The sequence below is a fragment of the Rhinoderma darwinii genome, chromosome 13 (assembly GCF_050947455.1).
Source record: "Rhinoderma darwinii isolate aRhiDar2 chromosome 13, aRhiDar2.hap1, whole genome shotgun sequence".
Lineage (NCBI taxonomy): Eukaryota > Metazoa > Chordata > Amphibia > Anura > Rhinodermatidae > Rhinoderma > Rhinoderma darwinii.
Genome location: NC_134699.1, coordinates 53,823,399 through 53,843,141, shown reverse-complemented (window position 1 = coordinate 53,843,141; position 19,743 = coordinate 53,823,399). Strand labels below are relative to the sequence as shown.

At 43.5% G+C, this 19,743-nt stretch overlaps 2 protein-coding genes across 4 annotated transcripts in view; one reads left to right on the top strand and one right to left on the bottom strand.

Annotated features, from left to right (window-relative positions):
* The window catches only part of SLC16A3 (solute carrier family 16 member 3), a 145,458-nt gene that overhangs the window by 44,304 nt on the left and 81,411 nt on the right, over positions 1-19,743 (top strand). The gene's annotated exons all lie outside the window — the stretch shown is intronic.
* CCDC57 (coiled-coil domain containing 57) overlaps positions 1-19,743 on the bottom strand; it is a 58,311-nt gene that overhangs the window by 24,252 nt on the left and 14,316 nt on the right. For both annotated transcript variants that reach the window (XM_075846056.1, XM_075846055.1), the window contains exons 7-12: positions 15,543-15,743; positions 14,594-14,752; positions 11,476-11,638; positions 10,499-10,618; positions 7,979-8,168; positions 7,716-7,898 (exon numbers count right to left, since the gene is read on the bottom strand). In XM_075846056.1, coding sequence (XP_075702171.1) covers positions 7,716-7,898; positions 7,979-8,168; positions 10,499-10,618; positions 11,476-11,638; positions 14,594-14,752; positions 15,543-15,743 — 1,016 coding nt within the window. The remainder of the gene's footprint in view (positions 1-7,715; positions 7,899-7,978; positions 8,169-10,498; positions 10,619-11,475; positions 11,639-14,593; positions 14,753-15,542; positions 15,744-19,743) is intronic.

Genomic DNA, 19,743 nt, shown 5'->3' with positions numbered 1-19,743 from the left:
GGTCCAAAGCAAAAGGTTATTTTTTGAAAAGTTTTAATTACAAAAAACAGCCAAAATTAAAGCTCTCATTGAGGCCATGGGGATTGACAGAGTTCATGCGAAAGAGCCATTGGATGTTCCCCAACCCTTTAGGTTAGTCCAATCCAGGTTATGTTTTCTCTTGAAGTGCCTGGCAATTGGGGTGGGAGTGAATGGTTTATTCTGGGTCTGACTGTCTTTCTCATTTTTGTCAAAATTGATGATGGTTCCTATATATTTTCTAATGCGGATCTGGAGTTCCCTCGTCGTTTGGACCACATATCTCAGACCACAGGGACATTCCATACGATCTTCAACTCCTTCTGACGTGCATCTGATATGCTCTCGAATGGAAAATGTATTCCGAAAGCCAATCAACAAACTCTTTTGTGGTGCTCAGGATTCTACAAGCTTTGCATAATTTACATGGGTAGAAACCTGGGGTAGAGATGTTCCTACTAGTGTCATTTCTGGAAAAATGGCTTGAAACCAAGAGATTTGAAATGCTTTTCCCTTTGCGGTAGTCTGAGTGAACCCGGTCACCTAGAATTTTCTTGAGGTCGGAGTCCGATTTAAGAACATGCCAGTGTTTGTTCAGGATATTCATCATTGTGCCCCATTCTGCATTATAATTTGTGATAAATCTCGGTTGACTGGGAAATTGTAATGTCGGGGTAGGGAGACAGGTGAGCCCTAATCTACCCGCCAATCAGTCCCTTCCTACTTGCACGGCCCGTCCTAGGCGACGGCGTAAAACTGGGCGACTGTCTTTACGCTCAATATGTGCACGACAGACAAACAGACAAGGATACACAGAAGCTAAGGAAATGGGGCAGTTGCCCACGGCAACACCGTGAGCAACAAGAGTAGTGAACGAGCCGAGTCAAACCAGGAGTGTACGAGGTACCAAACGCAGAGCAGGAGCGTAGTCAGTAAAGCCGGGGTCGATATGAAGCAGAGGTCAATAGTAATAGCAGGAGCAGCAGAGCCAGGAAACAAGAAAGAATCACAGGCAAAGACAAGCAGGATTTGAAGGTATAAATAGACCGAGGGCGGGAGCTAGAACCGTCTGGCCAGGCTGTGATAGGTTCTCCTACTCCTGAGTCTACCAGCCTGAGTGGTAGCAGATCGAGTCACTCTATCAGACCTAGGAGCAGGTGCAGACTGATTAACCACGGGCGTCGACACAGAAGCTGTGTCTGGCAGATCCTTTACAGAAATTGTTTGACTCTATTCATAAGGGAAACCTGTTTGGTTCTGTCTATATTTTTATTAGGAGCGAGTAGTTCTTCCCGGTCAGTTCTTAAAGCAACAGTGTACGCCTCCTTAAAGAGGCTCTGTCACCACATTATAAGTGGCCTCTCTCCTACATAAAATGTGATCGGCGCTATAATGTAGGTGACAGTAATGCATTTTATTTAAAAAAACAATCTATTTTTACCACTTTATTAGTGATTTTAGATTTATGCTAAGGAGTTGCTTAATGCCCAAGTGGGCGTATTTTTACTTTAGACCAAGTGGGCGTTGTACAGAGGAGTGTATGACGTTGACCAATCAGTGACCAATCAGAATCATACACTTCTCTCCATTCATTTAGTCAGCGCATAGGGATCCTTTTAGATCGCTATGTGCTGTCTTATACTAACACATTAACAATACTGAAGTGTTTAGACAGTGAATAGACATTCCACGGGATGTCTATTCACAATCTGTGCACTTCGTTACTGTTTTTGTGGTAGTTACAGCAGAGCAAAGCGTAATCCCGCTGTAAATGACAGGTTACAACAAGATTACGCTTTGCTCTGCTGTAACTACCACAAAAACAGTAACAAAGTGCACAGATTGTGAATAGACATCCCGTGGAATGTCTATTCACTGTCTAAACACTTCAGTATTGTTAATGTGTTAGTATAAGACAACACATACTGATTTATAAGGATCCCTATGCGCTGCTTAAATGAATGGAGAGGAGTGCATGATGCTGATTGGTCAGCGTCATACACTCCTCTGTGAAACGCCCACTTGGTCTAAAAGTAAAAACACGCCCACTTGGGCATTAAGCAACTCATTAGCATAAATCTAAAATCGCTAATAAAAAGTGGTGAAAATAGATCGTTTTATTAAATAAAAAGCATAGCTGTCACCTACATTATAGTGCCGATCTCCTTATGTAGGAGATACAGCACTTATAATGTGGTGACAGAGCCTCTTTAATACTTCTGTTGGAATAATTCCTAGCTTGGAGTCGAGATTTAAGTTCTACTGATCTCTGTTTGAAAGTGGACAATGTCGAACTATTACGTCTAAGTCGCAGAAATTCTCCCTTGGGGATGGCTCTTATGGTGTTCCTGGAGTGTGCACTGTTGGCAGCAAATAGACGATTGGTAGAGGTCTCCTTCCTGAAAAGATCCGATATTGTAAAGGGTTTGCCAGACACAGGTTCTGTGTCGACGCCCGGGGTTAATCAGCCTTCATCAGCTCCAAGGTCTGCCAGAGTGATGCGATCTGTTACCACTCAGGCTTGCAGGCTGAGGAAAGGGAGAACCTATCACAACCTGGCCTGACGGTTCTAGCTCCCGCCCTTGGTCTATTTATACCCTCACTTGCAGCATGTTCCTGGTCTGTGATGCTCTGGTTTCCTGGCTCTGCTATTCCTGCTATTTACCCGATTGACCGCTGTACTTATTGACCCTGGCTTGCCTGACTATTCTCCTGCTCTGATTTTGCTACTACGTACTCTCCTGGTTTGATTCGGCTCGTTCACCTCTGCCTGTTGCTCACGGTGTTGCCGTGGGCAACTGTCCCTACTTCCCCCTTTTGCTTCTGTGTGCCCTTGTCTTGTGTTGTCTGTCTTGCACTTACTGAGCATAGGGACCGTCGCCCAGTTGTACGCCGTCACTTAGGACGGGCCGTGCAAGTAGGCAGGGACTGAGTTACGGGTAGATTAGGGCTCACCTGTCCGTCTCCCTACCCCGATCCATTACAGATATAAGGTCAGTGTTAGACAGTGTTACAAATTGTTGCAGATTCTAGTAAAGCTGATATTGGAACGACTAAAAAAAAAGTGTCTAAACACCCGACGCGCGTTTCACCAGCATTTCCAGCTTCTTCTAGGGGTGGCGACTGCCTGATAAGCGGTCCTCAAATAGGTTGAATTGATTGATTGACAGAATGTCAAACCAATCAAGAAGGATTAAACAAAGTGCAATGTGACAGTGTACGAAGTAACTGGACTGATTGACTGACAAGATAACAGACCACTCAGAGAGAGATCAATGAATAACAATGTAACTAAGTGCCTTGCATAGGACCAGTATCACTGCCGTTTATGGTATGTATGGCAGAGTCCAATGCTGTATGTGCTTTTCGCTATGGGTCACTAATATCATCTGTATTTCTATTTTTGGATTCCTCAATGAGTGAAGGTACATAGAGTGTACAACAAAGAACAGTATATTGGTATTATACGGTTGACCAAAGCAGCATCCGTGCAAAGGGGCAAACAATATTTACACTGGTGCTATCGAATGCAAGCTTGCCTGTATCACTCTGTACTGTTGAGAATTGGCAGAAGCAAAAGGACAAGGAGTCCTTTTCAATCATATCAATGGTCCAAAGCAAAAGGTTATTTTTTGAAAAGTTTTAATTACAAAAAACAGCCAAAATTAAAGCTCTCATTTAGGCCATGGGGATTGACAGAGTTCATGCGAAACATCCATTGGTTCTCGCTCTTCAAGAGAGCTTCATCTAAATTGCCACCCCTGATGCCCAAACTCATCTTGCATATTCCCCAACCCTTTAGGTTAGTCCAATCCAGGTTATGTTTTCTCTTGAAGTGCCTGGCAATTGGGGTGGGAGTGAATGGTTTATTCTGGGTCTGACTGTCTTTCTCATTTTTGTCAAATTGATGATGGTTCCTATATATTCTCTAATGCGGATCCGGAGTTCCCTCGTTGTTTGGACCACATATCTCAGACCACAGGGACATTCCATACGATATACAACTCCTTCGGACGTGCATCTGATATGGTCTCAAATGGAAAATGTATTCCCAAAGCCGAATCGACAAATTCTTTTGTGGTGCTCAGGATTCTACAAGCTTTATATGGGTAGAAACCAGGGGTAGAGATGTTCCTACTAGTGTCATTTCTGGAAAAATGGCTTGAAACCAAGAGCTTTGAAATGCTCTTCCCTTTGCGGTAGTCTGATTGAACCCGGTCACCTAGAATTTTCTTGAGGTCGGAGTCCGATTTAAGAACATGCCAGTGCTTGTTCAGGATATTCATCATTGCGCCCCATTCTGCATTATAATTTGTGATGAATCTCAGTTGACTGGGAAATTGTTTGACGCTCTTCATAAGGGAAACCTATTTGGCTGTGTCTATATTTTTATTTTTCTTAGGAGCAAGTAGTTCTTCCCGGTCAGTTCTTAAAGCAACAGTGTACCCCTCCTTAATACTTCTGTTGGAATAATTCCTCCGAGTCGAGATTTAAGTTCTACTGATCCCGGTTTGAAAGTGGACAATGTCGAACAATTACGTCTAAGTCGCAGAAATTCTCCCTTGGGGATGGCTCTTATGGTGTTCCTGGAGTGTGCACTGTTTTTCAGCAAGTAGACGATTGGTAGAGGTCTCCTTCCTGAAAAGATCCGTGTGTATGTCACCCTTGATGTTAGTATAACTATTGAGATCCAGAAAGGGAATTAGATGGGGGTCATAGGTGAGAGTCAGCCTGAGATTGAAGTCATTGTTGTTTAATGCCTCAATTAATTTTTGCAGATCTGGTACAGTGCTACTCTAGATAACAAAAATATCATCAATGTAGCGCTGCCAGAGGCTCACATTATCAGTGAATTTGTTCATATTGTCACAAAAAACGCTCTCTTCTTCCCACCAACATAGATATAGATTAGCAAATGTTGGGGCTACAGCCGGCCCCATAGCAACAACAACCACGAGGTCCTCGATCTGCTGCCCTTTGTGACCACCGTGACACAGACGGCACTGCTGCTGGCTGTGCACCTTACCGCTTACACAGCGGGGCCTCTTCACTGCTGGGCTTTAATTTTACAGCCCGGTGAAGAGGCTTATTTATACAGTCAGCACCAGCAATAGATCTGTCCTCTAGATGCAAGGCAGCAAATTCACTGACTCCCTAGTGTGGTGGGCACATAAGTACACAAAGTGTAAATTCTTAACACTGTGACAACGCTTGATTTACTCTTCATCATCAGTAGGTCACAACCCTGAGCTTTCACTGTCTGTCTAACTCACAACATTGCAGAACATTTTTACACTGTGACCCAACTGCCCTCAGTGCAGAGTTAGGGGACATCTGCAAGTAAATTATATACGGACATTGGACATTTTTAATAACTCAAATTAATCTATAATAAAGTTTTTTATTTTCATATCATTTTTGGGTATATTCCTATTGGAGCCACACACCTTTCTCTCCCTCCTTCCCCTTTTCCAACTAAACCTGATATAGCTATCTTGATGGTGTACACTGAGTGTGGCTCCTTTTGTCAATTTTATTTAATGCATTTATTCTCAGGGCAGTCGCCCAATAGATCTGTCTCGCAGAAATATGGCAACTATCTGCTTGTAATAGCGCCCCCTGGTGTTCAAAAGTATAGGTCTCTGCGCGTCATTCTAGTAAAGCAAGCATGTTAGACGTGAAGCTTCTGCTCTTACCAGTGAAGCAAAGAGAGAGAGGAAGAAAACCCAGCATGGGCAGTAAGAAGTATACAGACTGCAAGCAGTGAGGAAAGAAGCAATTAGATAAGCACCTCACTACTTGTGCTGAACGATAGTTCTTATCTCTGTCCCTGATAAGGCCTCGTGCACACTTACGTCACCGTTTTCACGGCCGCTTTTGACGGGGTCCGTGAACCCGTTTTAGTGGCCGTGTGGTTTCCGTGTGCACTCCGTGTTTCCGTTTCCGTGCACCGAGAATGGTACTGTCCAGAGTGCTGAAAGAGTTAATGGGCTGCACTGATCGGCGGTAACTCTTTCAGCACCCTGGACAGTACCATGCTCGGCGTGCGGAAAATACAATTTTAATGTAATAAAATTTTTCAAAAAAAAATAAGTTCATACTTACATTCCTCCTGTCCGGCCTCCAGAGATGACGTTCAATCCATGTCGCTGCTGCAGCCAATCACAGGCAGCCGCGGCCTCGGCAGCCAACCACAGGCAGCCGCGGCCTCGGCAGCCAACCACAGGCTGCCGCGGCCTCGGCAGCCAACCACAGGCTGCCGCGGCGTCGGCAGCCAACCACAGGCTGCCGCGGCGTCGGCAGCCAATCACAGGCTGCCGCGTCACAAAAGAAGGTCGGACTGGAGGAAGAAGAGGGACTCGTCACCAAGACAACGACCGTGTACGTATGAAATGCTTTTTCTATTTTTAATCAGCAGCCTCTTTTCTCTATCAGTTATTGATAGACAAGTGGCTGCCGATTAGTGTAATATTTTTCGAATGTTTTTCTGCCCGCCCGGCGGTTGCTAGGCAACGGCTCCGTCACACACGGACACCTTCCGTGTGCCTTCAGTTTTTTTGACGGCCCCATTGACTTGCATGGGCCTAACGGTCACAGAATCCCGGACCAAAGTAGGACATGCTCTACTTTGGATCGGAAAGGAGCAACGGACCGTCATTGTAATGAATGGGTTCAGGGTGCTATCAGTGACAAAAACGGATAGCACCCTGAAGGAAAAAACTGAAGTGTGCATGAGGCCTATGGAGGAGAGCAGCACAGACTGGTGAGGTGGTTATCTAATGGCTTTAACCCTTACTGCTTGAAGTCTGTGTACTCTGAGATGTAACAGTAAGGCATATGTCTAGCCTTAAAGATATGCCTGTCTCTTTAACTGTATTGTACTGTGCATGCACATCTGACATTCTCTAGAATGACGCGCAGAGACCTATAGATTTGAACACCAGGGGGTGCTATTACAAGCAGATAATTACCATATCTCTGCGAAAACATTATTATTTTTTTAATAACAATATTTTACAAAGTTACTCGAAGATGTAGATTAAGTTTATACATTGCAATTTCTATTGATGGCACAACTGCTTTAAGTGTAAAAACTTTGGTGAATGTAAAGGGAGATAATTCCAGGCAGCTTTTGTGCAAACTAAGCTTCTCTAAGTGGGTATTGTAATAGTGTTTCCTGCCTGAACCTCCAATATCAGTGTTAGCTGCCAATATAATGGACACGTGGCGGCTCCCATATTTCCTTTTTAGGGAAATGCTATACAGACCTCATGCTAAATGTGGTGTCTTGTACCTAGTTGAGAAAGTTTTCCATTAAAGGGGTTCTCTGAATGTCATGCCAGTATACAGACACAAATATTTAGCATGGGGGCTACAGGGGAAAGGTATCATTCGTTCATCTACATTCCTCCGATAAGGCCTCATGCATACAACCGTACTATGGCTGTATGTAGTAGTACTAACGCACCCATAGAAGTGCATGGGACATTACTGTACATCCCTATCCTACATGGTGGCATGCCATATAGCGAAGGTATTTTCCCCTAGACTAATTGGTTCTAAGGAAGAATACCTCAGACATGCGGTATCCGATCCTAGATGGCATATGGGGCCCATGCGTTATTTTGTCTTGAAAAATCGAGTAGAATGAAAAATATATATGTTTTTGCTATGAATCCATTCATTTTTGGAATTACCAATTGTTTCATTCAAACTGCTAATGTGGTGTTGGATGTAGATGTTGTCTGGAGAGACTGGTTTTGCTGTTGATGGCAGCTCAGGATTAACCTTTGGTGACAGCGCCTCTTGAAGCTTCTCCTCAGTCAGACGGTTCTTCTGCTTTAGGTCTTGGATCCCCACTTCAAGTGACCTCACGTAATCTGAAAACAATCCCAGAATCACAACCAAGAAATCCAAAAGAGAAGAAATGTTGTAATGATATTCCTTGGCGGGATCTTACCAGCGGTGGACACATTCTCTGTGGTGTTACTAGATGGAGGTTTTGTTCCTTCGTGTGGTAGATGAGAAATCTGCTCGCATAAAGACTCCATCTCTTTTCTCATTTGACCGATCACTTCCCGCAGTTCAGAATTTTGTTCTTGCAGCTTCTGAATTTCCTTTGAAGCAAAGTCTGGCACAGTTCCTGGTGTCTGTGAAAAATTAAATGGATATTTCACAATTAGTTGTATTGCATGTAATTATTCCTAGCAATAAATGATGTTAAACTAGGCAGCCATGACAGAATGCTGGCTACTGGTTATTACACATAATCCCACAACTGTGCTCAGATTCTGACACGTTAAGGGTACCTGTCGTTTCAGGATAAGCTACCATGTGTGTGTACATGAGGAGTAGAACGATTATATGACTTTGATTTTGCAATATTTAGCAGTTTTCCCCTTTGCATGCCATATCTGTAGTCGGCATTTCTCTCTGAGCTGGTGGATGGAGACTGGCTGCCATCCACTACACACAGTAAGAAGAGGAGAATCTGCTCCATAACCTTCTCTCTCACTCAGAAACAGCCCCAGGTACATGCAGGACATATATATATATATATATATATATACACGTATGTATATCTATAGTACTGACCTGTACTGATGTGAATAAAATGCTTTGGTCGTGATAGAAACTTTCTATGCCTGTCGTTCTGCTCTTATCTCCTGCACGTCTCGCACACTCTTTCCCCCTCCCCTCTCCATAGACTCCCGTAGACATGTGTAATCTGATACATGTGAGCTGCAGGCCGACTCAGGACGGATAGAGCTGACTTTTCGGAGTGAAAGTCAGGTTAACAGAGGGAGGGGGAGCAGGAAAACAGCCAGATAAGAGCAGAAAGAGGCTTGTTACTCTCATAAGATATATTACAAAGTTTCTTATAATCGCTTGTACTATTAATTTATGCAAAGTTTGTTAAGTTGACAGTGCCCAGTTATATTCATTCCATAACTCAACAAATGTAAAATCCAGCATCTAAAATACCTTCATGACCTTTTTGTTTGCTTTTCTGTTCCCTTTTACTCTGCAGTATATAAAAAAAATAGGTTGCTGCCTTTTTAAAAATGAACTGTGTACCTTAACCCCATCTTCACCGTGAAAATAAATCATAATTTACTGACATAATAATTACAGATCCATCAACACCAGCTTGTTGACAGTTACCATGTAGAAACAGCATCTAAAACAGCTCGGAGCAGTTGCAGAATCTCAACATAACACAACATTTTAGAAGCTTTATATATATACATATGCTAATCTATGACACCAGTCTTGACATTTCCTTCTGTTAATATTTCTCACAATCCATAACAGTAGCATTAAAGATTGCCGTGTAGAATTGTCTCGTAGATTAGATAAGATCAGCATTATTACTTTGGTTTGTGAATGCTGAATGCCAGATTCTCCGCAGTTATAAAAAGCATTTCCCATAAAGCCTAGATTGGATGGCATACAAATGTGCATAGTAATAAAGAGATCCATTTTTCCGATACCCATCTCTTTTACTGCTCTACATATCAACATTTAATTGTAGTTCTAGCGGTTCAGAAGCTCTGCTATTCTACTCAGGATGTATAGCCCTATATATCTCTCCAAGATGGAATTATCACAGGGCCCAGGAAAAGTAAGAATAAAATAGCTCTAATCCTGAAGTGCAACCCAACAAAGATTACTAACACATATGTACGTACATGTTTATGGAGGTTCTCAGACCTGAAATGATTGGAAATAAAGTAGTGATATGGAGGAGGACCGTTTTCTGGACTCTATCAGTAATCCTATTGAAAAACTCCACTGGCAGCTTCTCCCCAGCCTGAGATGGCTGATAACAGGGGATAATAGATTGCACAGCAAGTGGAGGAAAGGTAGAATCAGAGTTTAAGGGGGTTGTCCGGGCACAGGGCGTTTTTTCATACTGATGACCTATTCACAGGATGATCGGTGGGGGTCCGAAAACTGGAACCCGGCACCAATCAGCTGTTTTGGCTGCCTCCAGGCACCAGATGTTATGCAGTGGACAGTGTCAGAAGCAGAAGACTCCGTACACTGCATAGCGGCCGTTCTACTACTATGCTCTTATTCACATGAATAGGAGCAGAGCTGCAGCACTGCAGTATAGCCACAATTCCGTAACCGGAGCCATCTGCTTACGGCACGGACATCCGGTACCCGGAGGCAACCAAAACAGCTGATCGGTGCGGGGTCCAGGTGTCAGATCCCCACCGATCATGTCCTGCGGATAGGTCATCAGTATGAAAAACCGCCCCATGTCCGGACAACCCCTTCAATATCCCTTTATATAGTAAGAAGATTCTGTTTCAAGCCATACTAACCTCAGATACATCTGGTACATACAATTACAGAAGTTCCACAGCTACTGGACTCTGGTCACTTCAACATTGAGTGTTTAATTGTCTAATGTGAACATTAATGAAAAGTCCTTAAATTATGATCAAAGGATATGAGGGTAATTCCCCACCTGTTCTCCTGGGTATTTACTTGGCATATTAAGAGCTTGATCCCTTTCCCAGGAAAGTGTGGACACCAGGACTTGCAGCTCATTCAGTCTCCTATCCTTTTCCCTGGTTTCAGCCTCCAACTGCAAATACATAAAACATTTTTAGATTTTATTATTCAGTGCCGGGAAAAATTGTAATTGATCTTTAAAGGCTATATCCAACATTGCAACCAATATTTATTGTTCCACTGAATTTAAAATGTAAAATGGAAATAAAACAATTCCTATTGCTTTGTGTCTACAGCAGACCTGTGCGTCTCCATGGTTACAGACTACAAACAAACTCTGTGTAGTCTGATCCTAAAGTCGCTTCAGCTTCCATATGGCTGATTAGCAAGTAGAAGGGGACAGATAGAAGTGTATGATTGCAGGCAGGTTTCCGGTTTTCCGACGGAATCAATAGCGCAGTCGACTCCGCTATTGATTCAGTCGTTAAAACGGAAACCTGCCGGAATGGTGACGAACGGAAACCATTAGCAATGATTCAGTCACCATTGATATCAATGGTGACGGAAACGGTAGCTGTGGTTTCAGTTTCACTTTCCGTTGCAGGGTTCACCCGACGGAACCCCAGAACGGAAAGCGAACGCTGATGTGAACAGGCCCTAAGCTATCTAAGATTTAGACAACATAAACTTAGATCAGGCAGTCTGCAGATGCGCCAAATTGATCACAGTGGCGCACGCTGTATGATAAATTTGGCTCATCTTGCTGTACACGCTAGACACGTCTTCCTTATACCAACTCTTGGTTGGCTTCGTTTTTGTTTGGTGCATTTTAGCACATTTTAACCCACGCCCCCTTTCTAGACAATGTTTAAAAAACTTAAACATTTGTTCCTATTTTGGCCTAAAATTAAATGAAATTTGGCACATTTTTCTACACAGTAGGAAATCTGACTTTGCTTAATATGTAACTTTTATTCTTTAGCAACTTACCAGTTCCTTGGCTTTACTGAGATTTTCTATGAGTTCCTCGGATTTCTGATACTGTGCTTTCTCGGCCTGTTCGCAACGCTTCTGCCAGTCCAATTCCACCTGCACCCTGGCCTGCTCTAAAATTCTCTCGCGATCCAATGAGCACGCTAGTTGTTGCTGGTACCTGATGGAAAGTCAAAAAAATCAGACCACAGAAGAGAACATGTACGCAAAACCTCAGTTACTGTGGTGATATATTAAAGAGGCTCTGTCACCAGATTATCAAATCCCTATCTCCTATTGAATGTGATCGGCGCTGCAATGCAGATAACAGCAAAGTTGTTTTTTTTTTTTAAATGATCATTTTTGGCCAAGTTATGAGCAATTTTATATTTATGCAAATGAGCTTTTCAATGGACAACTGGGCGTGTTTTCTTGTTTTACCAACTGGGCGTTGTGAATAGAAGTGTATGACGCTGACGAATCAGCATCATACACTTCTCATCGTTCCCACCCAGCTTCTTTCACAGCAGACACAGCTTGACGTCACCCACAGGTCCTTCAACATTGTCGTCGGACAAAGAAGATACATCGGCTCCAGGCGTCCAAAAGGTTAATATGCTCGTCTCTAGGGAGTTTGCTATGCTTACCTGCACTGTACCCTCTGACGCCTGGAGCTGATGTGTCTTCTCTCTTCCGACGCCAAGGTTGAAGGACCTGTGGGTGACGTCACTCTGTGTGTCAGCAGTGAAAGAAGCTGGCTGGGAATGATGACGTCACCCACAGGTCCTTCAACCTTGGCGTCGGAAGAGAGAAGACACATCAGCTCCAGGCGTCAGAGGGTACAGTGCAGGGTATGTGCAGGTAAGCATAGCAAACTCCCTAGAGACGAGCAAATTACCCTCTCGGACGCCTGGAGCTTACGTATCTTCTTTGTCCGACGACAATGTTGAAGGACCTGTGGGTGACGTCACGCTGTGTCTGCTGTGAAAGAAGCTGGGTGGGAACGATGAGAAGTGTATGATGCTGATTTGTCAGCGTCATACACTTCTATTCACAACGCCCAGTTGGTAAAAGCACAATACACGCCCAGTTGGTAAAAACACAATACACGCTCAGTTGGTAAAAACACAATACACGCCCAGTTGGTAAAAACACAATACACGCCCAGTTGGTAAAACGAGAAAACACGCCCAGTTGTCCATTGAAAAGCTAATTTGCATAAATATAAAATTGCTCATATTTTGGGCAATGATCGTTTTAAAAAAAAACAAAAAAACTTTGCTGTTATCTACATTGCAGCGCCGATCACATTCAATAGGAGATAGGGATTTGATAATCTGGTGACAGAGCCTCTTTAAGGCTCTTATGACCTATGTAACTAACTGATGTGCAGTGAACTGCATTGGTAGCAATTCCCTATTACATGTAAATAATAGGAATCACTCCAATTACGAGCTGCGAAGGTAGAATAATGGGGCAGGGACCGTGCGTCCTGTAGGAAACGTGATCACTATTATTGCAATTCCTCCGTCACTGAATGGTCGCCCTTAGACGTTACTAATGATGTAGTGTCACAGCAGACTACTACCACTGGACAGCACGGCCACGTGACATTATGTTACTATAGAAGCGACCGTACGGAGGCCTAATAAATACATGGGGCCAGAGGATCAGTTTACCGGATCCGTCAAAAAAACAGACTTTTCTTTATTTTCCGTTTTTATATTAGAATCTCTTGCTCTCATTTTAAGGCTTCGCATCAGGACTACGTTCATGGGTTCTGTCTGAGCTTTCCATCAGGGGAACCCACGAATGGAAACCTGACTGAAACAAAAGGAAACCATAGGTTTCCGTTTGCATCACCATTGATTTCAGTGGTGAGGGATCCGGTGCCAATGGTTTCCGTTTGTGTCCTTTATGCAAGGGTTATGTCGTTTTGACGGAATCAATAGCGTAGTCGACTACGCTATTGGTTCTACTGGTAACAGCCTGGCCGGCTGTTACCCCTGCCTTCTGTGCTCTCCAGTGCGCCGCTGCCTCTCCACTAAAGCCCTCTCCCCCTCTGTATTGTAATACTGCCCCTCCTCACAACACAGCTATCTTCCCATGTCATCTCTCAGCTGCCGGGCTGTGAAGGGACAAGGCGGCAAGCTATGGACCTCCTGCCAGCCTGCCCTACACACAGAGCCTCAGTTCATACAGTGTCACTGGTGCTGTCCCTTTTATAGGTGGCTTCAATCCTTCTGTTCTGCTCTCTGCAACAGAGACATCAGAAGTATAAGTCAAGAGGATCAGCCGACATATACCTCCCGTGGAAGGCTGCGACGTATCCCACTATATAAGCATACATAAAGTGACCATCTGTAATAAAAAAAACACATACAGCGCGGTATACGTTTTTTATTGTATGTTTTTTATTGTATATTTATTTTAATGTTTCTAGAAAACTATGGGTTCATTTTTGTTACCAGGGTCCCTTTATTGTACAATGCTGGAGAAAAAAATAAAAAAAGATTGAAGGACCAGGCATACATTATGTGAAAGGGCCCTTCAATGACTGGGTTTAAAACAATCCGTGCAATAAAAATGAGAACAGTGACACCTAGTGGCCACAATAATAAATATACTCTAAATTCCATAAATGGACCACTAAATAAAAAATAATAGTAATAATAATAATCTTTATTTATAGTAAAGTAACATGATCATATGCAGTACTTAGAGCTTTTGTGATATAACGGGTATGACGTGCATGTTCACATAGCGTGATGTGAACAGAGCCTACGCTGGTTACAGCAGTGGAGGGTCTGCAGCACTCGAGAAAGCATCGAGGCCCCTATTTTCCACAGTCAGGTGCAGTAGCCGGGGTCAGACTACCACTGATCACACATTGATGGCCTATCCTAAAGATAGGTTATCAATGTTATAGCTTTAAGTACCGGATACCCAACAAGCATACCAGCATGAAGGAAGGGTAGCTGTTTCCGTGACTCGAAGGTATATATGTCATCAGTTATTACAGTGCAAAATATAGTGAGCGTTGAAATTCCCAGGTAAGACCGTGTGGATTTACTTTACAACCCAACAATACTTCATCATGTGCGGCTACCTGAACACAACCCCTTCTAATATTTACCTGTCAATGTCTTTTTGGTATTTAGCCATCTCAGCTTTCAGTTTCTGCTCCTCTTCCTGCAAGGCCTGAACATGGAGGTCTTTATTTACGGTATCTCTGGACACTTGGGTAACATACGAATCCCAGCCGGTCCTAAGGGTGACTACATCATCTCTTAACCTTTAAAAGAAAGCAATATAGTGACCATAGTTTTAGTGAACAGCTCTTGCTACAGCAGACTTTATATATATATATATATATATATATATATATATATATATATATATGGAGTTATTTTAATTGGTGCCCTACAGTTGCGCTCCTTTGCCATGGAACCGCCGCTTTTGGATCCCCTCTGTGTTATCCCAAAATGGACACAGAGAGTCTAAGACACTCCCTTTGTTCTCGGATTGGCCAGAACTGCTCTTGTGAGGAGCTCTGGCCAATCCAAGAACAGTGGGAGTGTCCTAGACTCATAATCGAAGAAGTGTTGCAGCCATGTTGGGAAAACACAGAAGGGACCCCAAAGCGGCGGATCCACGGCAGAGTGACGCAACCGAAGGGCGCCATGTCATGTAAATCCATATACTGGAGAGTTGCTTTAAGGAGCCCATATAATTGAAGGTGGGATGGGGTCCAAATTCCTTATAAACCCCCCTATCTCGTTTCTGCCTCTGTGCGGAGATCTTAAAGCTTGTGGGGAATCAATGTAACAAGGATAGGTTGCATTCAAGAAGCATTCTGAGTATATAATAATCGATAATAATGGCAGATAGGACGCAACACAAAGCAAAAGGTAACCGCAGTTACTACACAGCCCCGTCTTCTGGTTCCCCCTAACCACATGCCCCATGATGGAGTGTATATTATTTAATATTCTAAGTCTATAACCATAGTTATTCCAAACCAGCACATTCATGGGACTGCATGTAAGAGGCGTTTTTTGCTTCGCTGACGCATTTGTACTCACTTCTCCATGGTGCAGTCTCTCTCTGCCAGTATTGCTTGGTGACTGCACTGAGATCTTTGCTGCTTGACCTGTAAAGTTTCTACACACGTCTGCAGCTCCTTGATCTGTTTCTCCAGCTGCTGTACATGTTCAGTGTGAGTTTTCTTCATAGATCCAAGCGCCGACTCCTTCTCACGGGCCAGTCGGTCCAACTGCACATGTCTGCAATGTAACAATCATGTCAATAAATATGCATTTACCGTTTTTTACATTGAATCGGTATACAAAACGTTTCTAACACAAACAGCTATTACTAAAATACTGGTGGAGACATTACTGCTCCTACTGAAAAAAAAAACTGTACGGGCAGCCATTTATTTTTTTAAGGAGGATTGCTGGTGGATTCATATGTTGGCTTTAAACAAATCACAGCCACATTTAAAGTGTACCCATATCTTTCAGAATAAGCGGTCATATGTGTGTACATGAGAAATACAGATATATCTGGACCATTGTATGACTTTGTTAATGGCACTTTTTATCAGTTTTCCCCTTTTGCAGGCTCTATCTTATATGTGTATAAGCAGCGACATGGAAGGGATTATTCAGCAATGAACAGTGTAGCTGTAAATCCAGCACTGGGGTGAGCTTAAATACTTACTAAAAGCTGCAGTAGAATATCTGTGTCTCTCTCCTGTCTCCCCTATCAGCTCCCTCCTCCCCCTCCCCGCTCTATAGACTTCTATGGGCAGCTGAAACCTGACAACTGTGAGTGATATTATTGCAAAGCGGACGCATTTAGAAACCACGGCAACTTAGACCGTGTGTAAAGTTACAGAGCGGGGTCACCAAGTGCTAAGGCGCATAGTGCATAAAATTCGCCAACACTATGCTGACTCAATAACTGCAGAGTCCAAACCTCCTCTGGAATTAACTTAAACAAAAAAACTGTGCACCGGGAGTTTCATGGCATGGTTTTCCATTGCAGAATAGCTGCATGCCAGCCTTACATTTACATCACCAAGCACAATGCCAATCAGTGGAGTGGTGTAAAGCACGCCACCACTGGACTCTGGAGCAGTGAAAACATGTTCTGTGGATTGACAAATCACGCTTCTATATGGCAGTCTGATGGACGAGTCTGGGTTTGACAAATGCCAGGAGAACGTTACCTGCCTGATTACATTGCGCCAACTGTAGGTGTCCCAATACTTTTGTCTATATAGTATATAAAGTATAGGCACACTGTAACGTCCACGGTCGCAGATTCCTATCACCCTGCAGCCGTTTTCCTCCCCAGCGATACCAGCACATGCGGCTGCCCTGTCCTGCAGTGAACACAAGGGTGTGCGCTCTAGCTCATTCCCGGCCTTAATAGGCCAGAGTACACACATGTTTTAGATTGACTGATTGCACCCATGATCACCCTGGACTATAAGAAGGGCCCTGCCCCTTCCTTCATTGCCTGAGCATTGTTGTGTTTACTTGTGATAGTCTTTGCAAATGGTTCCTTAGTGGTTTCCAGTGTTCCTGTATCCTCCATCCCATGCTACCTTGTTCTTGTGCCGTAGAGATGGAGTCGTGTTGTGTCGTATACTACGCCTGCTGTATTTCACTGCGCCTGGTGTCTGCCGGCTGCCAAGGTCCCACCCGAGCCTGCCATTGCTACTGTCTGTATTGCCACAGGCACCCTTATTCAAACTATTGACTTTTCCCTTGTATCCTGTTTGGCCAGCTGCTATCCCGCTACGGCGGTACGGCCCAGTGGGTCCACACACCCATCGTGACACCCTCTTTAAGCATGGCTTTCTTTTTTGGTTACCAAAATTTACCAGATTTACGGACAGACCTCAATTATGATTCAGATCAAATCTATAACTATAGTTGTCAGCATGGCGGCTTTCTTTATATGATTGTGGGGGTAGCCATTTTGCCTAAGCCAGAGGCGTAGCTATAAAGAGTGGAGAGGAAGCAGTCTGAGCTGTCTCCATTGTCAATGGTGGATCCTGTGTTACAGTATCTGCCTCCAGTTTTATAATACAGGTGTTACCTTCATTGTAAACCTGCTTCTGCTGATCAGGAGATGACTGCTGAAAAGTGATCACTACAGAACAGGAAAGGTCAGTCTGTTGTGAGGCCCAGCGGCTAGAGTGAAAACTGCAAGATTTAATATTCTTTACATACATATAGGTAATGATATCACAAATTTTACAAAAAAACCACCACCAACAAATATATTTAACATACAACTTTGCTTTAAATAATAGGTCCATCATTAGAAGGAAATCTAAGATTCTTTAATATAGCTATGCGTGGAAGTGCAGGAGCATCTACTACATGATCCCCCAAAAGTACTGGCCAAAAGCAAAGCCGCACTATTTGTAACGAATGGTTTCCCTTCCATAAGTTATCCGTCCAATCCAAAAAGCAGCACCAAAAAGGATCATCACAAACACTCTACTGGTCATAGTAAAAGTGACAGGACCAGGACCAGTCTGTATTTAAAAATTTAGCAGCTTTGCGGCTGCGATTACAAGTGTTTACATGTGACTGCTGTTATTTTTATATAAAGTATATTTTTTAGTCTCTTGTGGGTTTTTTTTCTCTGTTCCTTGCAGATCTCCCTTAGGGTCCCATTCACACGTTGCGATTGAGCTGTGGTTAGAACAGCATTGAAAAACTGCATGCCTTTAAACCACTATTTGATGCTGTTGCAGCCGCATCGAAAAATGTACCAAATTGCAGTATAAACGCGTGCGGTTTTTCGGGTGAGTTTTTTTCAACGCGGTTCTAGCCGCACCTCAACTTCAAGATGGGAATAGACCCGAAGACACTAGATTTTTCTCTGCGGAGCACAACAATTTCAATAGGTTCCGGTGACTATGTAATTTTTATGGGGACAGCATGATAGTCCTCCGATATCTCCTATCCGAGGAAACGATGGTCCAAAAGGCTGATTTCTATCCGGTCTAAAATTGTATTTTTCCCAACATATAAGGCACCAAAGTTGTCTGAAAGCGGTTTATGAATGTTTATCTGAGCGTGTATGTTTATGGGGTAGTTGGGGTGATAGCGGTTGCTCATTCTATCCCAGAAGGATTACCAGAAGAGCCCCGATTTGTATATAGTTTGCCTCTACTCCCCCAATCAGACCAGATCCGCTGTATTAGGGCATAGGGTATAGATGGTTCATTTAAATAAGTCTATCATCACCATGTGATGCCGATTCTGCAATGTCATACAAGGAAATCGCAGGACGGAAGCGTGTTCTCTTCAGTGTTATAAATAGCGTGTTTACATAGGGCAACATGTAACTCCGTTTTATTAAATATTTGACCCCACTCAAAGTGATATCAGAAGCATTTCCGTGTGCGGTAACTCGAAAGTCCCACAAGCCCTGGAAGCATGGTCAATTCTCTACGGCACTGCAGCAAATAACACAAGTATGAGAAGGCTCCATGATACATCGCTCATTGCCTGACCCAAAACAATGGACAATCTTATCTGACTGTCCACATTCCCAGCTTTCTCCTATGTAACCCTCCCCCATCTGCACACGTAGGCCTTAGGCTGGGTTCACACGTAGCGTAAAAACTGCGGATTTTTCGCAACGTATTTCATTGCAAAAAAAAAATGCACAGCATAATACAGTAGCCGCAGAGTGGATGAGATTTGAACAAATCTCAACCACGCGTTTCGTAAAAAAAAGTCAGCCGGAAAACCGTTTATACGTTGATCTGCGGTGCTGTTTTTGAATCCGCAGCTTGTCAATGTATGCTACGTAATCTCTGCTTTTCTGTTGCAGGTTTTCCCCTATTGAATTCAATGGGAGGGTAAAACGCGCAACAAATAGCAGATGTTGCGCTATTTGCGGCAGAAAAACTGCGATTCCGCCGCAAAAATCACAACTCAGAAAAAAAGAAAAAAATTTAAAAAAAACGTACCCAGAATTCTGTGCTCCTGCATCCAGCTGAGCCTCCAGGAATGACTTTTGAATGACAGGCAGCAGCTGTCACATGGGATGAAATGTCTTCCCAGGAGGCCGGGCTGCAGGACGTCAGAGGGACGCGTCGCCGTGGCTACGGGTAAGTATAGATTTTTGTATGTTTTTACATGCAGTTTTCAGCAGTGGACATTCTACAGCACAATTTGGTAGGGTTTTTCGGGGCGTTATTCCCTGCGGGTTCCAGGGCGGATACGCTGAGTACTTTTACGCAGCGTA